This window comes from Leiobunum rupestre, chromosome 7 (assembly GCF_980474605.1).
Source record: "Leiobunum rupestre chromosome 7, qqLeiRupe1.1.hap1, whole genome shotgun sequence".
Classification (NCBI taxonomy): Eukaryota; Metazoa; Arthropoda; class Arachnida; order Opiliones; family Sclerosomatidae; genus Leiobunum; species Leiobunum rupestre.
The window spans coordinates 48,029,199-48,045,843 of NC_143390.1; the positions used below are offsets into that span (position 1 = coordinate 48,029,199).

The window sequence follows — 16,645 nt, forward strand, 5'->3', positions numbered from 1 at the left end:
ATCGGATAGGGCAATCTACCTTTTCCCTAGTTTGTCAGTACTATGCAAGTACTTTGTGACGTTATTTTGAACATTCTGTATTTTATAGTTTTTGTGGGCCCATCCCTATCGTTTTTTGTGACCTTAAGTATTTGCCTAATTTTTGTGATTGCTGTTGCAAATTCTTAAATTTATTATATTTCTAGGTAAGCGTTACCCTAATTTATTCTAGTAATTATTACTTTAAATATTTGTGGATAAGAAAAATTGTTTTTAAAAAGGTTTTTAATTTAGTCACTTATAAGCCTTTGTTAATCAAATTTCTACAATTTAGTAATTCTTTTTCATAAACAAGTTCACAGAATTAACATCTTTTGTACCTTCTTTGCTAGTTAAATAGAAGAACTGAACAATGTCTGCCACGGATTTAATGCCAGCACCAATTACATTGAAATGGGACCCCAAAAACCTCGAAATAAGGACACATTCTGTGGAAAAAACCTTAGAACCTTTAGTTATTCAGGTATTTTTTTAACCAGCTGGTAAAATATGAAATTTTTGTATCAAGTTATCATTGGGCCCATTTTTATTAGGTTACAACTTTAGTCAACACAAAAGGACCGTCCAAAAAGAAAAAGGGGCGTTCTAAAAGAGCTCATGTTTTGGTGGCTGCTGTTGAAAAAGCTACCGAAAATTTTATTGAAAAAGGCGAAGAAATTGCCAGTGAAAATCCAGATATTCACCAAGAAATGATGGCCGCTGTTGAAGAAGTGAGAAAAACAGGTGAATATTGAATTTTTTCATTGAATGTTTAAGTTTAATCGGCAATTCTATTCTAAAACGAAATTGTTTATATACACGTAATTTTGGCTTCTGTAACATATCAATAAAAATAATTTAGATGCAACCTTGAAAGGTATGGTTCAAACGCTTGTATACATTGTACTTTTGAAAACATATATCTGTCTATTTGACCAATCAAAAAGGAAGTTATAAATGCATAAGTCAAACTTGGCTCACAAAAGCCATATGTTGTGAAATTATACAAGCTTGCAGTCTCAGTCATGATGTGGAACGATGTTTAAATGCGTAGTTATAGCTTAATATGTTACATATGATATAAAGTATTTAACCCCAAAGTGAAAACGTCTGAAAGGCCCTGAAAGTGAGAAGCCTAAAGAAAGCGGTATTTTACGCCGCAACCAATGTCATGTTTCGTGTCTCTCTCCACCACTTTAAAAATTATCTGATACATAGATACCAGTAGATGCGGTACTAGTTTGGTTTATGGTGTGCGTTCTCTCTATGCTGTGGAATATGTATGCGTACCTTGCTTCTCCAGCGGAACATGAAATCATGGACACGAGGATCACCTTTAACAGAATGACTATTTTAATCAAGCAGTGCTGTGGATGCGGGCATAGAAAAAATACTGCACCTTTTTTCTTCCTCGTACACTAGCTGGGTTAGTCTACTAGGAAAACTTGAGACAAGCTATACTTAAATACTAAAAAGTTAGCTGAGACGAGAAAATGAGCTAATGCGAAAAATGAAAAATTAGAAAAGAGTGTTAGGCAAGTTTCAAAAATGTTATCCTTTTTTTTTGAAAATTGAAAGCTAAAACGATGCACCTTCTAATGCTAGTACGCCTAAGACTGAAGCTGAGTAGGTAGTTTTATATTATTTTTTCTACAAAAGACCTAATGGTGTAAGTTCAGATATGTATCCGGTTTTACTTTTGGTTAGGTTAATGATCTAAAAATCTGACCAGTACAGGTACATTTTTGTACTTTAAAGGCGGTGCCAAAAGTCTTAATACGAGACTACACGTTGATACAAAAAAGTGTTAAGCCTAATGGAGATTTTCTACCCTTTTGAAAAGTAAAACTAGACTTATGGTAGCAGATAAAGAGCAATCGTATTTTGCAACTTTTACAGCCCTTTATGAAGAAAATAATGAAATTCAAACAATTCTGTTAAACTGACTAACCCAAAATATTTTGTTTTTGAAAGATAATTTTATGGAAGTGCCTGTGAAATGAAGAAAAATAATTTTTTGACAAGATTTTAGCTTAAATTACAATGAAATATTTTAAGTAGTGGTTTTTTTAACTCTACTAGTTTCGGGCACATTATCGGACCGTCACCCCTCATGATGGTCCACTAACTTGTCCGAAACTAGTCGGGTGAAAAAATTTTCAAATAAAAACTCTTGTGCACTTTTTAAACTTAATTGGTGTCTCCTCTTTCGTAAAATAATTATATTTGTACAAAATTCTTTATTATTATGACTTTTTTGTCAAAATATGCAAATACCGACTTTCGAATCGCAGCACTTAATTCCTGGGAATCCGAATGGAACAATTTACCAAGAATTTTTAAAGAAATAGAAACACTGATCTCTTAAAAATAATGTCTTTATATCTTAAGGGGGACAAATACAGTAAAAGCCTCTTTTTCGTTCAAGCTGAACGTTTCTGTTTTAACAATTACATAATTGAATTATTTTTCTTATTAGGCTGATCCTTCCTCTAGTGCTTAAAATAATTTTGATAATTCTAATATTAATAGTTAACGAGATATACGGTCCTAACTAAAGGGTATTTGGGTGCTTACCTAATTACTTGAAAATTTTAAATTGTGAAACTTATTTTAGTCACTAAACAAGAGGCTGTCCTACACTTAAATATTAATTTTATAAGTTAAAATACAAAATTAAAAGAGTTCAGCTTGAAATAGCGTGAAAGTAGACAATGGCCACTGTAGTCCCCCTTAAAGAAAAGGGTATTTCTTTTTAATTTGCAAAGGTTTAAAACTACTTAATTTAACCCAATTATTCAGAGCTAAATCTATCGTAGAATACTCGAAATCCCCTTTATTGAGCCAAGCCTAATTATTCGAGTACTCTAAACTACTTTTTAACTTAAGCCTAAATGCTCGAAAGCTGGATAAAATTTCAAAGCTTGTCTTGATACTTGAAAAGTGAAATTTTTTAGACCCAAAAATTAAGGCTTGCACAAGCCTAGTGAGTTATTGCTCATAAAGCATCTAATTAAGGGTTGGTTTTAAAGATGGTAGCGCCATCTCTTGATAGTTCCAAGTATTGTTATTTAAAATTTTACAAACACTACAGAGATACCTAAATTTAAATATAATTTTCAATATAGAGTGAGATATCCTAGAAAAACTTCAAACATTTTGAGAAGAATGATGTAAGAATCTTGGACTAGTATAATTAATACGATAAGTTTTTAAAATTTTATAGCTCCTTAAAAAAACAGCTTTCTTTAAAGTACCCCAAAAATTTAAACCATGAAATGGTCAATTTCAGGCACTGATTTTCTATGCAATTCTTTGTGATTACTAAAGATTACTTAATGAAAATTAGAAATGAAGTATTGCATAATTTGGTTTTTCTTTAATTTAAATCATTTAATTATATTTTTTGTAAATATTATATTTATAACAAGATAATAATTTCTAAGCTAATAGAAATTTTCTAAGTAATGTTAAGAATATCGATATCAATGTTGATACTGAGTAACTGAGGCTGGTAATGTAAACTTTACATAATACTGTCAAAGTCTGTCTGAAACTCAAAATTTTTTTTATTAAAAATTGCCAAATGAAAACCAGCACTATTCCCTTCAAGGTATGAAGGAACTAACTTAGAATCACATAGCTACATTGAATTGGTATTTTATAATTAACAACCGTAACTGTAGAATTATTATGGTAATAGGGGGTTTTCAGATTCAAATCTGAACTTCGGATTTTGTATGGATTAAAATGTAAATGGTTGCTAGTGGTAATGAATTTTCCCTTTTATAAGCTGAATGCCTCCTCCCTGAAGTACAAATTCATTGGCCGTGGAATTACCAGAATTTTAGTTGGGCCGACGGTTTTTTTCTGGTCAGTATGCTCTCGGGCGACTGTACATTTAACTGGAACAATTTCTCTACTATCACTATTGCATGTATAAAATTACCAGCAATCCAACTAAAAATTCTGACAACAAATTATCATACAAAACAACTGGAAATTGCTCGACAACCCGACCCTAAATTAACGCGTTACCCAACTCAAAATAGCTATAGCCCCTGATCCTATTTGGGACTGATACCCAACCTGTATGGGATTAAGGCCCGACTAAAATTTGGGTTTGATGCTGACCCTTGATGGATTAAAACTTTATTTGGAATTGATATCTGCCCCAACCTTAAACGGTATTAAAAAAATACCTGCTCGATAGTACAAAATATATTTATTTAAAAAATAAGTGTTATTTTTTTATGGTTCAGTTTTGTGAACCATTCTCTGAGCTTCAAGGCACGTTAAATTTTCAAATTTAAATCAATAAACAGTCAAATATTTGTATTCTTCTTTCAACTTTTATCAATTGTGAAAAACAAACAAATTTTTAACACTTAAAAGATTTTTTTAAACAAAATTGGTTTAAAAAAAAACGTTTTTAGTAAAAGTATTTAGTGAGACTTTTAAGCCTTTAAATTTCAACTGCAGAAATAATGGTTAAGTTAGCAACCAAAGTTCAGTGAAGCGAAAAACTCAAAAACTTATTAAAACGCAAACCGTCGTTCTTTTTAGAATTTTTTTGTAATAAATAAATAAAGCAAATCATGTGAAAAATTTTACAAAATTTTTCGAACACTGGCGAGGCCCTTTGACCAACCATAATGTCAAATGGAACTGGTTGGTAGCAATTGGAAAGTTATGGAATGTTAGCAAAAAATATTGAAATGTAAATTCAGCGGAATTGAAATATTTCAATGGCGAAGGGCTGGAAATGGTAGAGCTTCTGCTTCAATTGCATATCTATTTATTTTTTAAGATATAATGGGTCATAACAATAAAACACCTCGTCCTATTCCTTTCATTAATCTGCTTAATAAAATGTTGCAGTAAAGACTGTATTGAAAATTTTAGAGATGGGTGTCGCTGTGGTGAAATTAATTTTTTAATCTTTAGATTAATATATATTTTGGTCCTACCTCAATTGGAAAAATATTTTTTTTAATAACACTGAGTAGGGAATTTAAAACATTAAGTACAACCAAAAGCAAAATAAGACCCAAAAGTGCGTCAACTCTACCTTTGCGCCCTTTAAAATATTTTCGGAAAGCTAGTCTAACAATAGACTACATATCATACTAGGTGGAATAGTACTAGCAATTAAATATTTAGTTTATGGTCTGGCACAGTTTTCCCTCCCGAAGTCATACGTTCTAAATCTCACTCAGTGGTGCTGAAGTGGAGAAATTTCCAATTTTTATGATGTATTTTTAATGCCCTCCCCCTCTCCCACTCCCTCTTTTTACTTCGCAACAAGCTCTCATTAAACATTGCACCATACTCACACACTTTTGGGTTTTATGTCGCTTTTGGTATAACAAGGAAAGAGTGCTAACTACTCTTGCTCATTTAATATATTTTTTGCAATTATTATATAAAACTTTATTTTTATGATTGCTGGTAAAGGAGAAACAATGAGTAAGGCCTCAAGGGAGTTTGCGGAAGATCCCTGCTCATCTTTGAAAAGGGGGAATATGGTTCGTGCAGCAAGAAATCTACTTTCAGCAGTTACCCGATTGCTTATACTCGCTGATATGGTTGATGTACATAGGCTATTGAAATCTCTTCGAGTGGTAAGTACATTTTCTCTTGTCATTAGCTTATAAAATTTTTTGTTAAATTCTAAAATTAATAGAATAATGATATCATTTAATCATATAGATGTAATTAAAAATACTTGTAACTTGAACGTAGCACCTGTTTTACTCTTTAATCTCTTTGGGTAGTTCCAATTAGCTTTTGTATACAATGTATTTTGTGTTCGTATAAAATTGCTGAAAAAGTGTTTCTTGGTGCATGCTTTAACATGTGTTAGGTGGAAGATGATTTAGGAAAAGTGAAAAATGCTTCCAGTCAATCTGAACTGCTAGAATCATTTCGTAAATTTGGCCGTAATACAAGTGAATTAATTCAACAGGCTGCTAAAAGACAATCTGTAAGTACTTAGTTTTTTGGGTACACTTTGAATCTTAAAAAATTTAGAAATAATTTTTCTCATCAATATATTTTTTAATCAGTATAAATTTACTATGGCAAAAATTAACCGTTTTAAAAGAGGCCTAGTTTACAAAAAAAACTACTAGGTAAACTATTTTAGGGGATTATGGAACAAAATACCCCTGTCAAAATCCCCCCTGGACAAAATCTCCCCTGCTGCCGGACAAAATCCCCCCAAAACTAAGAATTCGAGTATTTTGTCTGGCAACAGGGTGATTTTGTCCAGCAGCGGGGGATTTTGTCTCATTACCATTTTAGGGGCAAGGCACAAAATATTTTTATTTCAGAGTGATAGTATATAGATTTCAGAGTTGATACTTATAAAAATAGGAACTGAAAGATCCCCGACTAAGGGATGATTTGGCTGCTGCTAGGGCTGTTCTTAAGAAGAACAGTATGATGCTGCTAACAGCGTCCAAAGTTTACGTACGTCATCCTGAACTATCAGCAGCTAGGGAAAACCGGGATTATATTTTTAAACAAGTTTGCGAAGCTGTTAGTACCATTAGTGATGTTGCACAAGGAAAATCAACCAATGGTGCTTTGGGACAGCCTTCGTATGATGGCCCTGGAGAATTGGCTGCAGCCTTAGATGATTTTGATGTAAGGTCATCAAGTTTTAAAAGGACTGTTTCAGTTTTTACTGTATTACTCAAAATACAAACAATTTACAACTATAGGAACGAATTATTCTTGATCCACTAACATATAATGAAATTCGTACCCGTCCTGCTCTTGAGGAAAGACTAGAGAGTATTATAAGTGGAGCTGCTTTGATGGCAGATTCGTCTTGTACAAGAGATGAGAGAAGAGAGAGAATAGTTGCTGAATGCAATGCAGTTCGCCAAGCACTTCAAGACCTATTATCCGAATATATGGCTAATGTATGTTGGATTGTCAAAGTTGACAAGCGTAATGCTTTGTTTAGATTGTGAAATATTCCGACATTTTCCTCCTAGGCTGGTAAAAAGCAACCTTCAGAACAGCTTGATAAAGCCATTGAGCATATGACTCATAAGACCAGGGATTTACGAAGACAGCTTCGTAAAGCTGTAGTGGATCATGTCTCAGATTCATTTTTGGAAACAAATGTTCCACTTTTGGTTTTGATTGAAGCTGCTAAGAATGGAAATGAGAGAGAAGTTGAGGAATACGCTCAAGTTTTCACGGAACATGCCAATAAACTAGTTGAAGTATGTATTCACATTGCATCCTACCTATCCTACCCACTAAGCCTTAATAAACAGTCTGGTAAAGTTCCAAACATGTACAATGATTATTACATATATTTTGTTTAGAGGTCTTAATTTAATTTTATCTTACCTACATAATTAAAGATTTAAAAAAATGGTTATCTGTAGGTGGCCAACTTGGCTTGCTCTATGTCAAATAATGAAGATGGCGTAAAAATGGTTCGCTATGCAGCGTCCCAAATTGATAATTTATGCCCTCAAGTTATAAATGCAGCTCGTGTTTTGGCTGCAAGACCAAGATCTAAACCTGCTCAAGAAAACATGGATGCCTTCAAAGATGCTTGGGAAAACCAAGTCAGAGTTCTCACAGAAGCGGTTGATGATATCACAACAATTGATGACTTTTTAGCAGTTTCAGGTTTGCAAAACTACTCTTACTTGCCAATAACCCTGTAGTACAAAATTACTTTTGCTTAATCACTTAAAAGAAAATCACATTTTGGAGGATGTCAATAAATGTGTATTGGCACTGCAAGAAGGCGATGGAGACACCTTAGACCGAACTGCTGGTGCCATTCGTGGACGTTCCGCTCGTGTTTGCAATGTTGTATCATCTGAGATGGATAATTACGAGCCTGGAATTTATACTGACAGGGTACTTGAAGCTGTGACAGTATTGAGAGATCAAGGTATGAATAATATTAATTTGTGTACCATAAATTTTTTGGTAACAACCTCAACTAACCCAAGAACTTGTTATACGTAACTTTTTCAGTTATGCCTAATTTTGCTCATCGTGTTGAAGCAGCTGTTGAATCGTTGACTTCAGCTGGAGCAAAAGAAGTTGATGAAAATGATTTCATCGATGCTTCTAGGCTTGTTTATGATGGAGTGAGGGAAATTAGAAGAGCAGTTCTCATGAACCGGGTTAGTATTACTTTTCAAATAGTATTTAGTAAAAATATAAATCAGCTTATCAATTTAATCATTTTCTTCTAAAAGCTCACTTTAACCGATTATACTAGTTAATAAAAGTACTAGGGGTTAGGTTTAAAATATTCTGAAAACTAAGTGGAAAACCATAAAAGATATGAAAATACAAATCGCTAGACTGAATTTTATTCTTATAACTGACAAGATAATGAAATTTTATACAATAGGAAGATGATGAATTAGACCCAGATGAGGTGGACTTTAGTGTTCGCTCTGGTTCTGCCACTAATAATTCATACATTTCTACAGAACAAAAATGTAAGAAAGCTAAATAGTGAAGTAAAATTAGAGATGCTCATCGAAAGAGCAACTTTTGCAAGCCAGGCTTTTAATTTTTGCCAGCTTGCATTCCGCTGCGCAGTCTTGTTGTCTTGTAATGACCAACATACAAATTTCCTATTGCTAATTAAGAGTTTGAATGTATTTTTTATAATTTATTTTTTAGGTAATAATAGTAGAATTTAGGGTAGAGTATTATTAGTTTTTAAATCTTTTAAGGGATTTTTAGAATGTTTCATGGAATATTTTAAATGTTTAAAATTTTTGGTCTTTGTTATGTTTAAAGTCCTGTATCACAAGTCCATATTTATGTTCCATAACACCTTTTTCGGACTGAAATATACATGAAAAATAAACCTTTGTTTACTAAACTTGGTTTTATAGCCCTAGTCTGAAAAGGGTATTATAGTGTGTCAGTTAGTCAAAATAATTTCTGATTGGTATGTGTGGCGTGACGTAAAATTGAAGTTATGCACAAAGATAAATATGCAAGTTTAAACACCTTAACGAATGCCTCGACACAGAAATCTGCATACACTCACTATAACAACGAGGTAAAAACCCATTTTAGGCCTAATAGCTTAGTCCACCAAAAATGTGTTGTCCTAGTAACTGCTTTCAGTAAAAATTTATTTTGTGGAGGATTGGCAACTGACACACTTATGGTAAACATAATTATAAACTTATGCTGTATTTATCAGCTACAGTACTGTACCTATTTTATTAAACTATCTAAAGGCATTATGTATGGATATTACGCTTTGGTTTGTCTGTTCAGCGTGTCTTATGATTAGTATGCTTCTATTAGGATGCTGATGAACTTGATTCTGAGACTGAAATAGAGTATGAGGATAATGCTTACGAAACTAGAAGCAAATGTAAGCTTTTTCTCATTGGGGTTTTAATAGGCTACCATTAGGCATTGCTTCCATGGAGCGATACGTAGCTTCCGTTGCTTTGTTAATTTATCATAGGTGGCGTTTACATAGTTTTATTTTTCATGCTCAAATATTTTTGGAAATGTGAAACTAATGATCCACCTATGGTAATGTTCATGTGGCATATGCTTAAAAACCATTCATGCCTATTGAAAAAATATAAAAAATTATTTATAATTTTGAACATATAGCGAGTGCACATACAGATTACGATGAATATCCTGAGATTACTGGAGTTAACAATACTAGGGTTCGTTAAAATCCTTTTTAAATAAAATAAATTTTTAGAATAAGTTTACATATTAATAGAGTAAACTTAATCTACATAATAGGATGCCTACAGATTTGTTTCTGAAGAAGAGAAACAAAAAATTGCGGCGCAGGTAGAAACATTTAGAGTGGAAAAGAGTAAATTTGACCAGGAAGTGGCCAAATGGGATGATACTGGCAATGACGTTATTGTTTTGGCTAAACAAATGTGTATGATTATGATGGAAATGACAGATTTTACAAGGTGTGTTGCCCTCACTTTCATTTCCAAATTTTTTAACGATTCCTAATGATTACCAATCAAAATGTAAATTAGGGGTAAAGGGCCATTGAAGACTACAATGGATGTGATTAACGCAGCTAAAAAAATTTCAGAATATGGCACAAAATTAGATAAACTCGCCAGATTAATTGCTGATCAAGTAAACTTACTTAATGTTTCACAAATGCTTTCCTTGTATTAATATACTATTTTTCTTAAAGTGTCCGGAATCGAATACGAAAAAAGATTTATTGGCCTATTTGCAAAGAATCGCTTTGTACTGTCACCAATTAAATATCACTAGTAAAGTTAAGGCCGATGTACAGAACATATCTGGAAACTTAATTGTTTCAGGGGTAATAAAATTTTGGTAGCACTTAATTTAACACTTTTGATATATTGTTTTTAAAAATTTTAGTTGGATAGTGCAACTTCGTTAATCCAGGCCGCTAAAAATTTGATGAATGCTGTCGTTTTGACTGTAAAAGCATCTTATGTCGCCTCAACAAAGGTAATAAATATTTAGTTATAATATTGTGATATGACATGTTATCAATTGAATATTTTTTCCAGTATCCAAGAAGTGGTGGCATCGTAAGTGTAAGTACTTTTGTGGAATACTGGAAAAACTAATTTTGTTGCAGGTATAGAGTTGAAATTGATAATAATTACTGCTTTTAGTCACCAATTGTTGTTTGGAAAATGAAAGCACCAGAAAAGAAACCATTGGTTCGACGTGAGAAACCCGAAGAAGTTAGAGCTAAAGTTCGTAAAGGTTCTCAAAAGAAAAATATTGCTCCTATTAAAGCCCTTAGTGAATTCCAGAGCCCCGCTGAGTCAGTTTGAATGTTCACTTAAAAAAATTGAGACATTATTATAAAACGGACTCCTCCCGTAACAAAGACCTTTGTATAACCCACAGATAAAACCATTTTGAACCAAGAAACTTTGGGTTATTATTAAATATGCAAAATTATTCCGAGGCAACTGAATGTATGGCAATTGATATAAAACCAATTGCATTTACTGATTTTTGAGAAAGATATAAAAACTAAATCTCCCACAGTAATTGTGACCAAGAAGGTAACGTCCTTTCTAATGCATTTTTTAATTAATATTTAAAAATAAACATTCCCTAAAGCCTTATATTTGGGGATTGAGAATACAAAGGGGTTTTATATTTTTCTACTTTTATTTCTGTAACTGTTTAATACGTTAAATGTATTTTAAACAATAAACTTTCTTACTATTTAAAATGCAATAATGTTGGAAAAACGTTTTGTTTATCAAAAAAATAGATGTGAAAGTATTTTGTTTGTGTGAAGTCTGAAAAATATATTTGTTAAAAACATTATAATACCGCCATCAGCTTTTCAAACTAAATGGTTAAATATTCAATTTTTACCAGAATCTAGCCTGTTCTGCAAGTGTGAAATACGTATAAGTGGTCAACCCATATCAGTTATATTTATTATCAAAGTGCTGTGCAGCAAAACCCAAAAATTTGTGGGTTTAATCAATTTTAATTCTTAAACAACATGTTTAATTCTTTGAAAATTCAAACGTATTACAACCATAAATGGTAATTAAGGTAAATTCTGAATCCATACTGCTACTTGGAATGATTAGCTGTCCTGGTACTTATGTTATTTTGTCGTGGAACTGTGGGTTGTGGCTCAATGATGTCAAATATCTATCTTACGGATGGCAATTAAAAAGAGTACATACATAATCTAGCCATGGTTAAAAATGAGCAAATGGCATATGAAAAGAACTTATTTAAGCCAAGGCTTAACTATTATTATCATATGAACCACTATAGTCAAAACCAGGGTCTCTAGCCAAAGAATATAAAGCCCCAGGAATGGAAGGTGTAGCTCGTTTTTAAAGAGAGACCGGGTGAGGTAACCGTTTCCGGTTACTCTGATTTTCTTTGCCGGAAGTTTATAGCGCAGCCAAAACACGCAGCCAATAATATCAATCCTTCCATTCCTGGGGCTTAATATTCTTTGCTCTAGCCTTTTTTGGCGCCTTGGCTAAAAATAAACCGTACCACCAGAAATCATAAACCAAATAAGTAGCGTTATGGATTCCTGATAATCTGTATAGGTAGTAACTATATCTTACTATGTATATACCCTTCAACTTCACAACACTATTAGTTCCACAGTTTTTAATTGACCAAATTTAATAGGATGTTTTTTTGTTGAGACTAGCACTACATGAATTGGGCAAACAGTCTTATTTACCTCATTTTTGACCATAACATGTAAAGGTATTTTCTTGAGCAAAATTCATTTTAAAAGCTGTCAATTTTAATTAATTTTACTTACAATAGGCTTATGAAGTCTTATACATTCCATTTTATTTTTATTTTAATTTGATTGTTGAGCATTTGTATTAGATTTAATTTACATCTTAATTTCTCTGCACAGCACTTGGGTACATTTTTGGTACATTAAAAAAACTGCATGTTTCATGAGCACTTTAGATACCAGAAAACTTTGAAAGTTACATTTATACTTATAGGAAAATAAACCTAATTCTACACATGAACAATATACTACTTTTATGTAATTTTCTTGTAAAATCTCTTCTTTTGATTGGTTATATATTTAACTATAAAGGAAGAATTTGCTAAACCAAAATTATCCAACATATTTGTAATCAATTTATCACGGAAAGTATTTAATGTACCGTTGTTGTCTAAAAGGCGTTTTGCGCGAAAAATGTTCATTCCATATTTCAAAAAATAGACAAGGGCTCAATTACTATGAATATCAGAAGGTACAAATCTTTCCATGTTATCCCTCGTAACTTTAATTTTTAAAATGGGTGACAAAAGAATGCAAAATGTCGTAGTTCAGATTCTTACTGTGTTTTTAGAAAGATTATAGGTTTAAAATTTTTACCCTTTTCCAATAACGAATACCCTACTACAATAAAGTATTTTTTTCTGATTAATTTAAATAAAAGCGAATAAATGGTCAATGAGGAAACGTGGCTTTTTGGGAGTATAAAATTTGATAAGCTAGGGGAAAAACAGCGAATGGGTATAGATTATTGGATTGATATTTTTGTAATGTCACGAATGTTTTTATTTGATATGCGAGTGCAGGTTTTTATGTTTTTACTAAAGTGCCTCAGTGAAATAAAAATGTAGAATCTTTTCAATGTTGGCTAAAAAATAACGACTTTTTAGACAAATTTTTTTATTCCCTTTAAATGAAATATCAAGAAAAATCCCATATTTATATAATCCGTGTAAGAAATAAAGATTTAGAAGCAAAATATGGTGTTTGTTATTTAAAGTTATTGACAATTGCTGGCACCTACTAAAAGGCATACCGGCCGTTTAAAGCTATATTACCCTTCCATAAACTGCAACCTTGTACCTCTTCGTGGTGGAAGGGAGTAACAGGTGGAGGGGCAACCCTTCATGCTGGCCAACTAAGGCTCTGCTTCTTCCTTAAGCTAAGGTGGGTGGTATCGTGCTGAGGGCTGAGTGGTACCGGGGAAGCGAAATTACGGTATCGTGAACGATCCCCTCGGGGAACCAGGCGACACCCCGTTGTATTTTAGCCTTCCGCCCGGACAGAGGATTAAGGGCGGTGACCTTCTACTTTCCTCTTTTCTCGTGGGATCTTTTATGAATTCCAATAACAAAAAACAAAACAAAAAACCATCGGGCAAGGGTCTGTCTTTGACAGCACCCGGCTCTAGCCAGGGGAAGGGTGTATCTCAGTATACTACCCTCCCTTCCACAAGTTCAGGTCGTGGGTCTGTCGTGGAGGATACCGAGCCCATGGTGCTAGGGTCTGCCTCTGGCAGTACCCAGCATCAGAAGCCGGAGTCTACCAAAGACAGTACCCCGACGGAGGGAAGCAAGGTAAGTGCTTCCAATGCTCGTACTCGCAAGAGGAACAGGCGTCGTAAGACAAACAAGAAGGTAGCAGACGACTCTCCAAAGGGTAACTCCTCTTCTAACAAGAGAACAAGGGAGTCAGATCAAGACTCTCCTAGCTCTCAACAACAGGCTGCCAAGAAGTCCAAACCACTAACCTTCAGTGAAGCTGTGGGTTCGATGCGGATGGCCATCATTAAAGAAGGCTTTCCCTCGAACGGCTTAACCGAGGCAGAAATGGGCACCATCCAGCGTGGAGTTCTGGAGAGGATTGACGGGATACCTTCGGGTAACCCTCTTCCTCAATTCCTGCAATTCCAGCTGAAAGGAGGTGCCCTGGTTTACCTGTGTAAGGATGACTTCACAGGTAAATGGTTAAGCCAGGAGTTCGACCGCAACGAACAGGTTCTCCAGGGAACGAAGCTTTTGGTAACAAAAGCCAGTGACCTGCCGAAACCTTTTAAGGTCGCTCTCCGTACAAGGGACGTCTGGACGAAGGACCCTAAAGTGCTCCTCAGGCGTCTTCAAGCCTTCAACGGTGCGCTGAACACCAGCCTCTGGAAGGTGCTGGGCAAATCCGAGGAACCGGCTGCCATCCGTTGGATTTTTCTAATGGATGGTGAGTCGGTCAACGCCATCAAAGCGGCAGGATTTGCCGCTCAGACAGGTTTGGATAAGGGTATCTTTAAGATACTCAGTCAACCAAATCAAACCTCAGTCGTAAGTGCTGTAGAGGGTGTGGATAATCCTACACCTATTAATGATTCCAAGTCTAACGACTCGGTAATTTCAGGACTAGAGGACCTAGAGCCTCTGCTCAGCGATTACTCGGAAGGGGATACGCGTGACAGAGGACATCAAGAACCTCAGTGTCTCGGACGGTGAAGAGGTCCAAGGCATGGTGGCTCAGCCAGATGGAGCAGTGGTGGGGGAGACTGGTGGTACTAACCTAACCAGCGGGAGTGGTGTGGTTTCCACACCCCCCACTGGAGGGGGCGGTGTCACTGGTCAACCTCCAATCTAGGCCCGTCGCCATGAGCATTAAGGTGGTGCAGATAAATCTTCATCACTGCAAGGCAGCCTCCGCTGTACTTTGTCGAAGGCTTGCTAAGGAGCAAATTGATGTTGCTCTTATTCAGGAGCCGTGGATTGCCAGGGGTAAAATCCTTGGTCTTAATAGTGCAGGTAATATCTATTATGACCATAATTCCGTTTCTCCTAGAGCTTGTATTTTGGTACGCAAGGACATTCATGCCCTTCCGCTCTCAATCTATCACTCTAGGGACACTGCTGTGGTTAAAATCATTTCCCCTTCTGCTGATGGGAATGATGAACTCACGCTGGCTTCTGCTTACTTTCCCTACGATGATGCTCTGCCCCCACCATCACAGGAGGTGACCAATCTGGTCAACCACTGTGAGCGGTCGGGAAAGAAACTCATTATAGGTTGTGATGCAAACGCTCACCATGTTATCTGGGGCAGCAGTAACTGCAACGATCGTGGTGATAAACTAATGGAATATGTGGTTAGTACGAAACTCCATATTCTTAATAGGAACAATGAACCAACTTTTGTTACTCGTAACAGAAGTGAGGTCATTGATCTCACGCTGTGCACAGAAAATGTCGCAGCTCTTATTAATGACTGGCATGTGTCTAGTGAACCATCACTGTCGGATCACAGACACATTTGCTATACAGTCAGGATGAAAGTGGTTCAGGTTTGTACCGAACTTCGTAATCCCAGGCGAACTAATTGGCCTGGTTTTAGGGATGATCTAAATCTTCATCTGAAGGATGATAAGCCTAGGCTGTCATCGGTGCTGGATTTTGATTTGGCTGTTGATCGCATGCAACATGCCATTATCGACTCCTACCACCGTAACTGTCCGGTGAAGTCTGCCAACCAGCCAAGGCTAGTTCCTTGGTGGAACCTTGAGATTGGCAGGCTTCGCAAAGAGTCTAGGAGGCTCTTTAACAAAGCTAAGAGGTCGGGTGACTGGGTTGCCTACAAGCAAACCCTCACTGCGTACCATAAGGCCATCCGCGAGGCCAAGAGGGACTCGTGGAGGAATTTCTGTGAGAATATCTCTGATATTCCTAGTACGGCAAAGTTAATGAAAATTATGGCCAACGATAAGACTAAACATCTTGACACTATCAAGTTGAAAGATGGCAGTCATTCTTCGTCGGGTAAGGAGACTCTAACTCATATGTTAGATGTACACTTTCCCGACTCCAGAATTACAAACAGTACTGATTCTGACCCCCTTCCTATAAGGATTGCACGTACCAAAAGGGAGGACTGGGCGGTGGCGAATAAAATTGTCACGCACTCGAGACTTATTTGGGCTATAAAGTCTTTTAAGCCCTATAAGTCTCCGGGGCCGGATGGGATACTTCCCATTCTGTTGCAGGAGGGCATTGACGTTGTCTGCCCAATGCTGAGTAGAATCTATAGGGCTTGTATTGCCCTTGGATATATTCCTAGCACCTGGAAGCTTTCTAGGGTGATCTTTATTCCGAAACCAGGGAAATCTAACTATCTCGAGGCTAAGGCTTTTAGAGCAATCAGTTTGACTTCTTTTTTTCTAAAGATTTTGGAGAAATTGGTAGACAACTATATTAGGGGAGAGGTTATTTCTCATACACCTCTCTCGACGGCTCAGTATGCCTACCAAAAAGGCAAATCTACTGAGACTGCCCTTCATGGCATAACCAATTGCATTGAAAGGGCTAT

General features: G+C 35.5%; 1 protein-coding gene across 6 annotated transcripts; it reads left to right on the forward strand.

Annotated features, from left to right (window-relative positions):
- alpha-Cat (catenin alpha) lies at nucleotides 1-13,285 on the forward strand. Of its 6 annotated transcripts, XM_090154941.1 has the most exons (20): nucleotides 1-185; nucleotides 372-502; nucleotides 573-761; nucleotides 5,466-5,642; nucleotides 5,885-6,004; nucleotides 6,397-6,669; nucleotides 6,747-6,950; nucleotides 7,026-7,259; nucleotides 7,428-7,677; nucleotides 7,748-7,948; nucleotides 8,035-8,186; nucleotides 8,420-8,510; nucleotides 9,661-9,719; nucleotides 9,802-9,983; nucleotides 10,056-10,161; nucleotides 10,223-10,357; nucleotides 10,420-10,512; nucleotides 10,575-10,601; nucleotides 10,683-10,837; nucleotides 10,924-13,285. In XM_090154941.1, exons 2-20 carry the CDS (start codon nucleotides 392-394, stop codon nucleotides 10,925-10,927), a joined length of 2,763 nt encoding a protein of 920 aa, XP_090011067.1. In that variant the 5' UTR covers nucleotides 1-185; nucleotides 372-391; the 3' UTR covers nucleotides 10,928-13,285. The 6 variants fall into 6 exon arrangements, with proteins under 6 accessions (XP_090011067.1, XP_090011068.1, XP_090011065.1 ...); XM_090154942.1 differs by having other exon boundaries at nucleotides 573-762; nucleotides 5,476-5,642; nucleotides 10,683-13,285; XM_090154939.1 differs by having other exon boundaries at nucleotides 10,683-13,285.
- The last annotated feature ends 3,360 nt before the right edge of the window (nucleotides 13,286-16,645 follow it).

Coding starts and splice junctions, on each gene's coding strand:
- alpha-Cat (XM_090154939.1), top strand. CDS start 392: ATGTCTGCCACGGATTTAATGCCAGCACCAATTACATTGAAATGGGAC. Junction 503..572: donor TAGAACCTTTAGTTATTCAG/GTATTTTTTTAA, acceptor CATTTTTATTAG/GTTACAACTTTAGTCAACAC. Junction 762..5,465: donor TTGAAGAAGTGAGAAAAACA/GGTGAATATTGA, acceptor ATTTTTATGATT/GCTGGTAAAGGAGAAACAAT.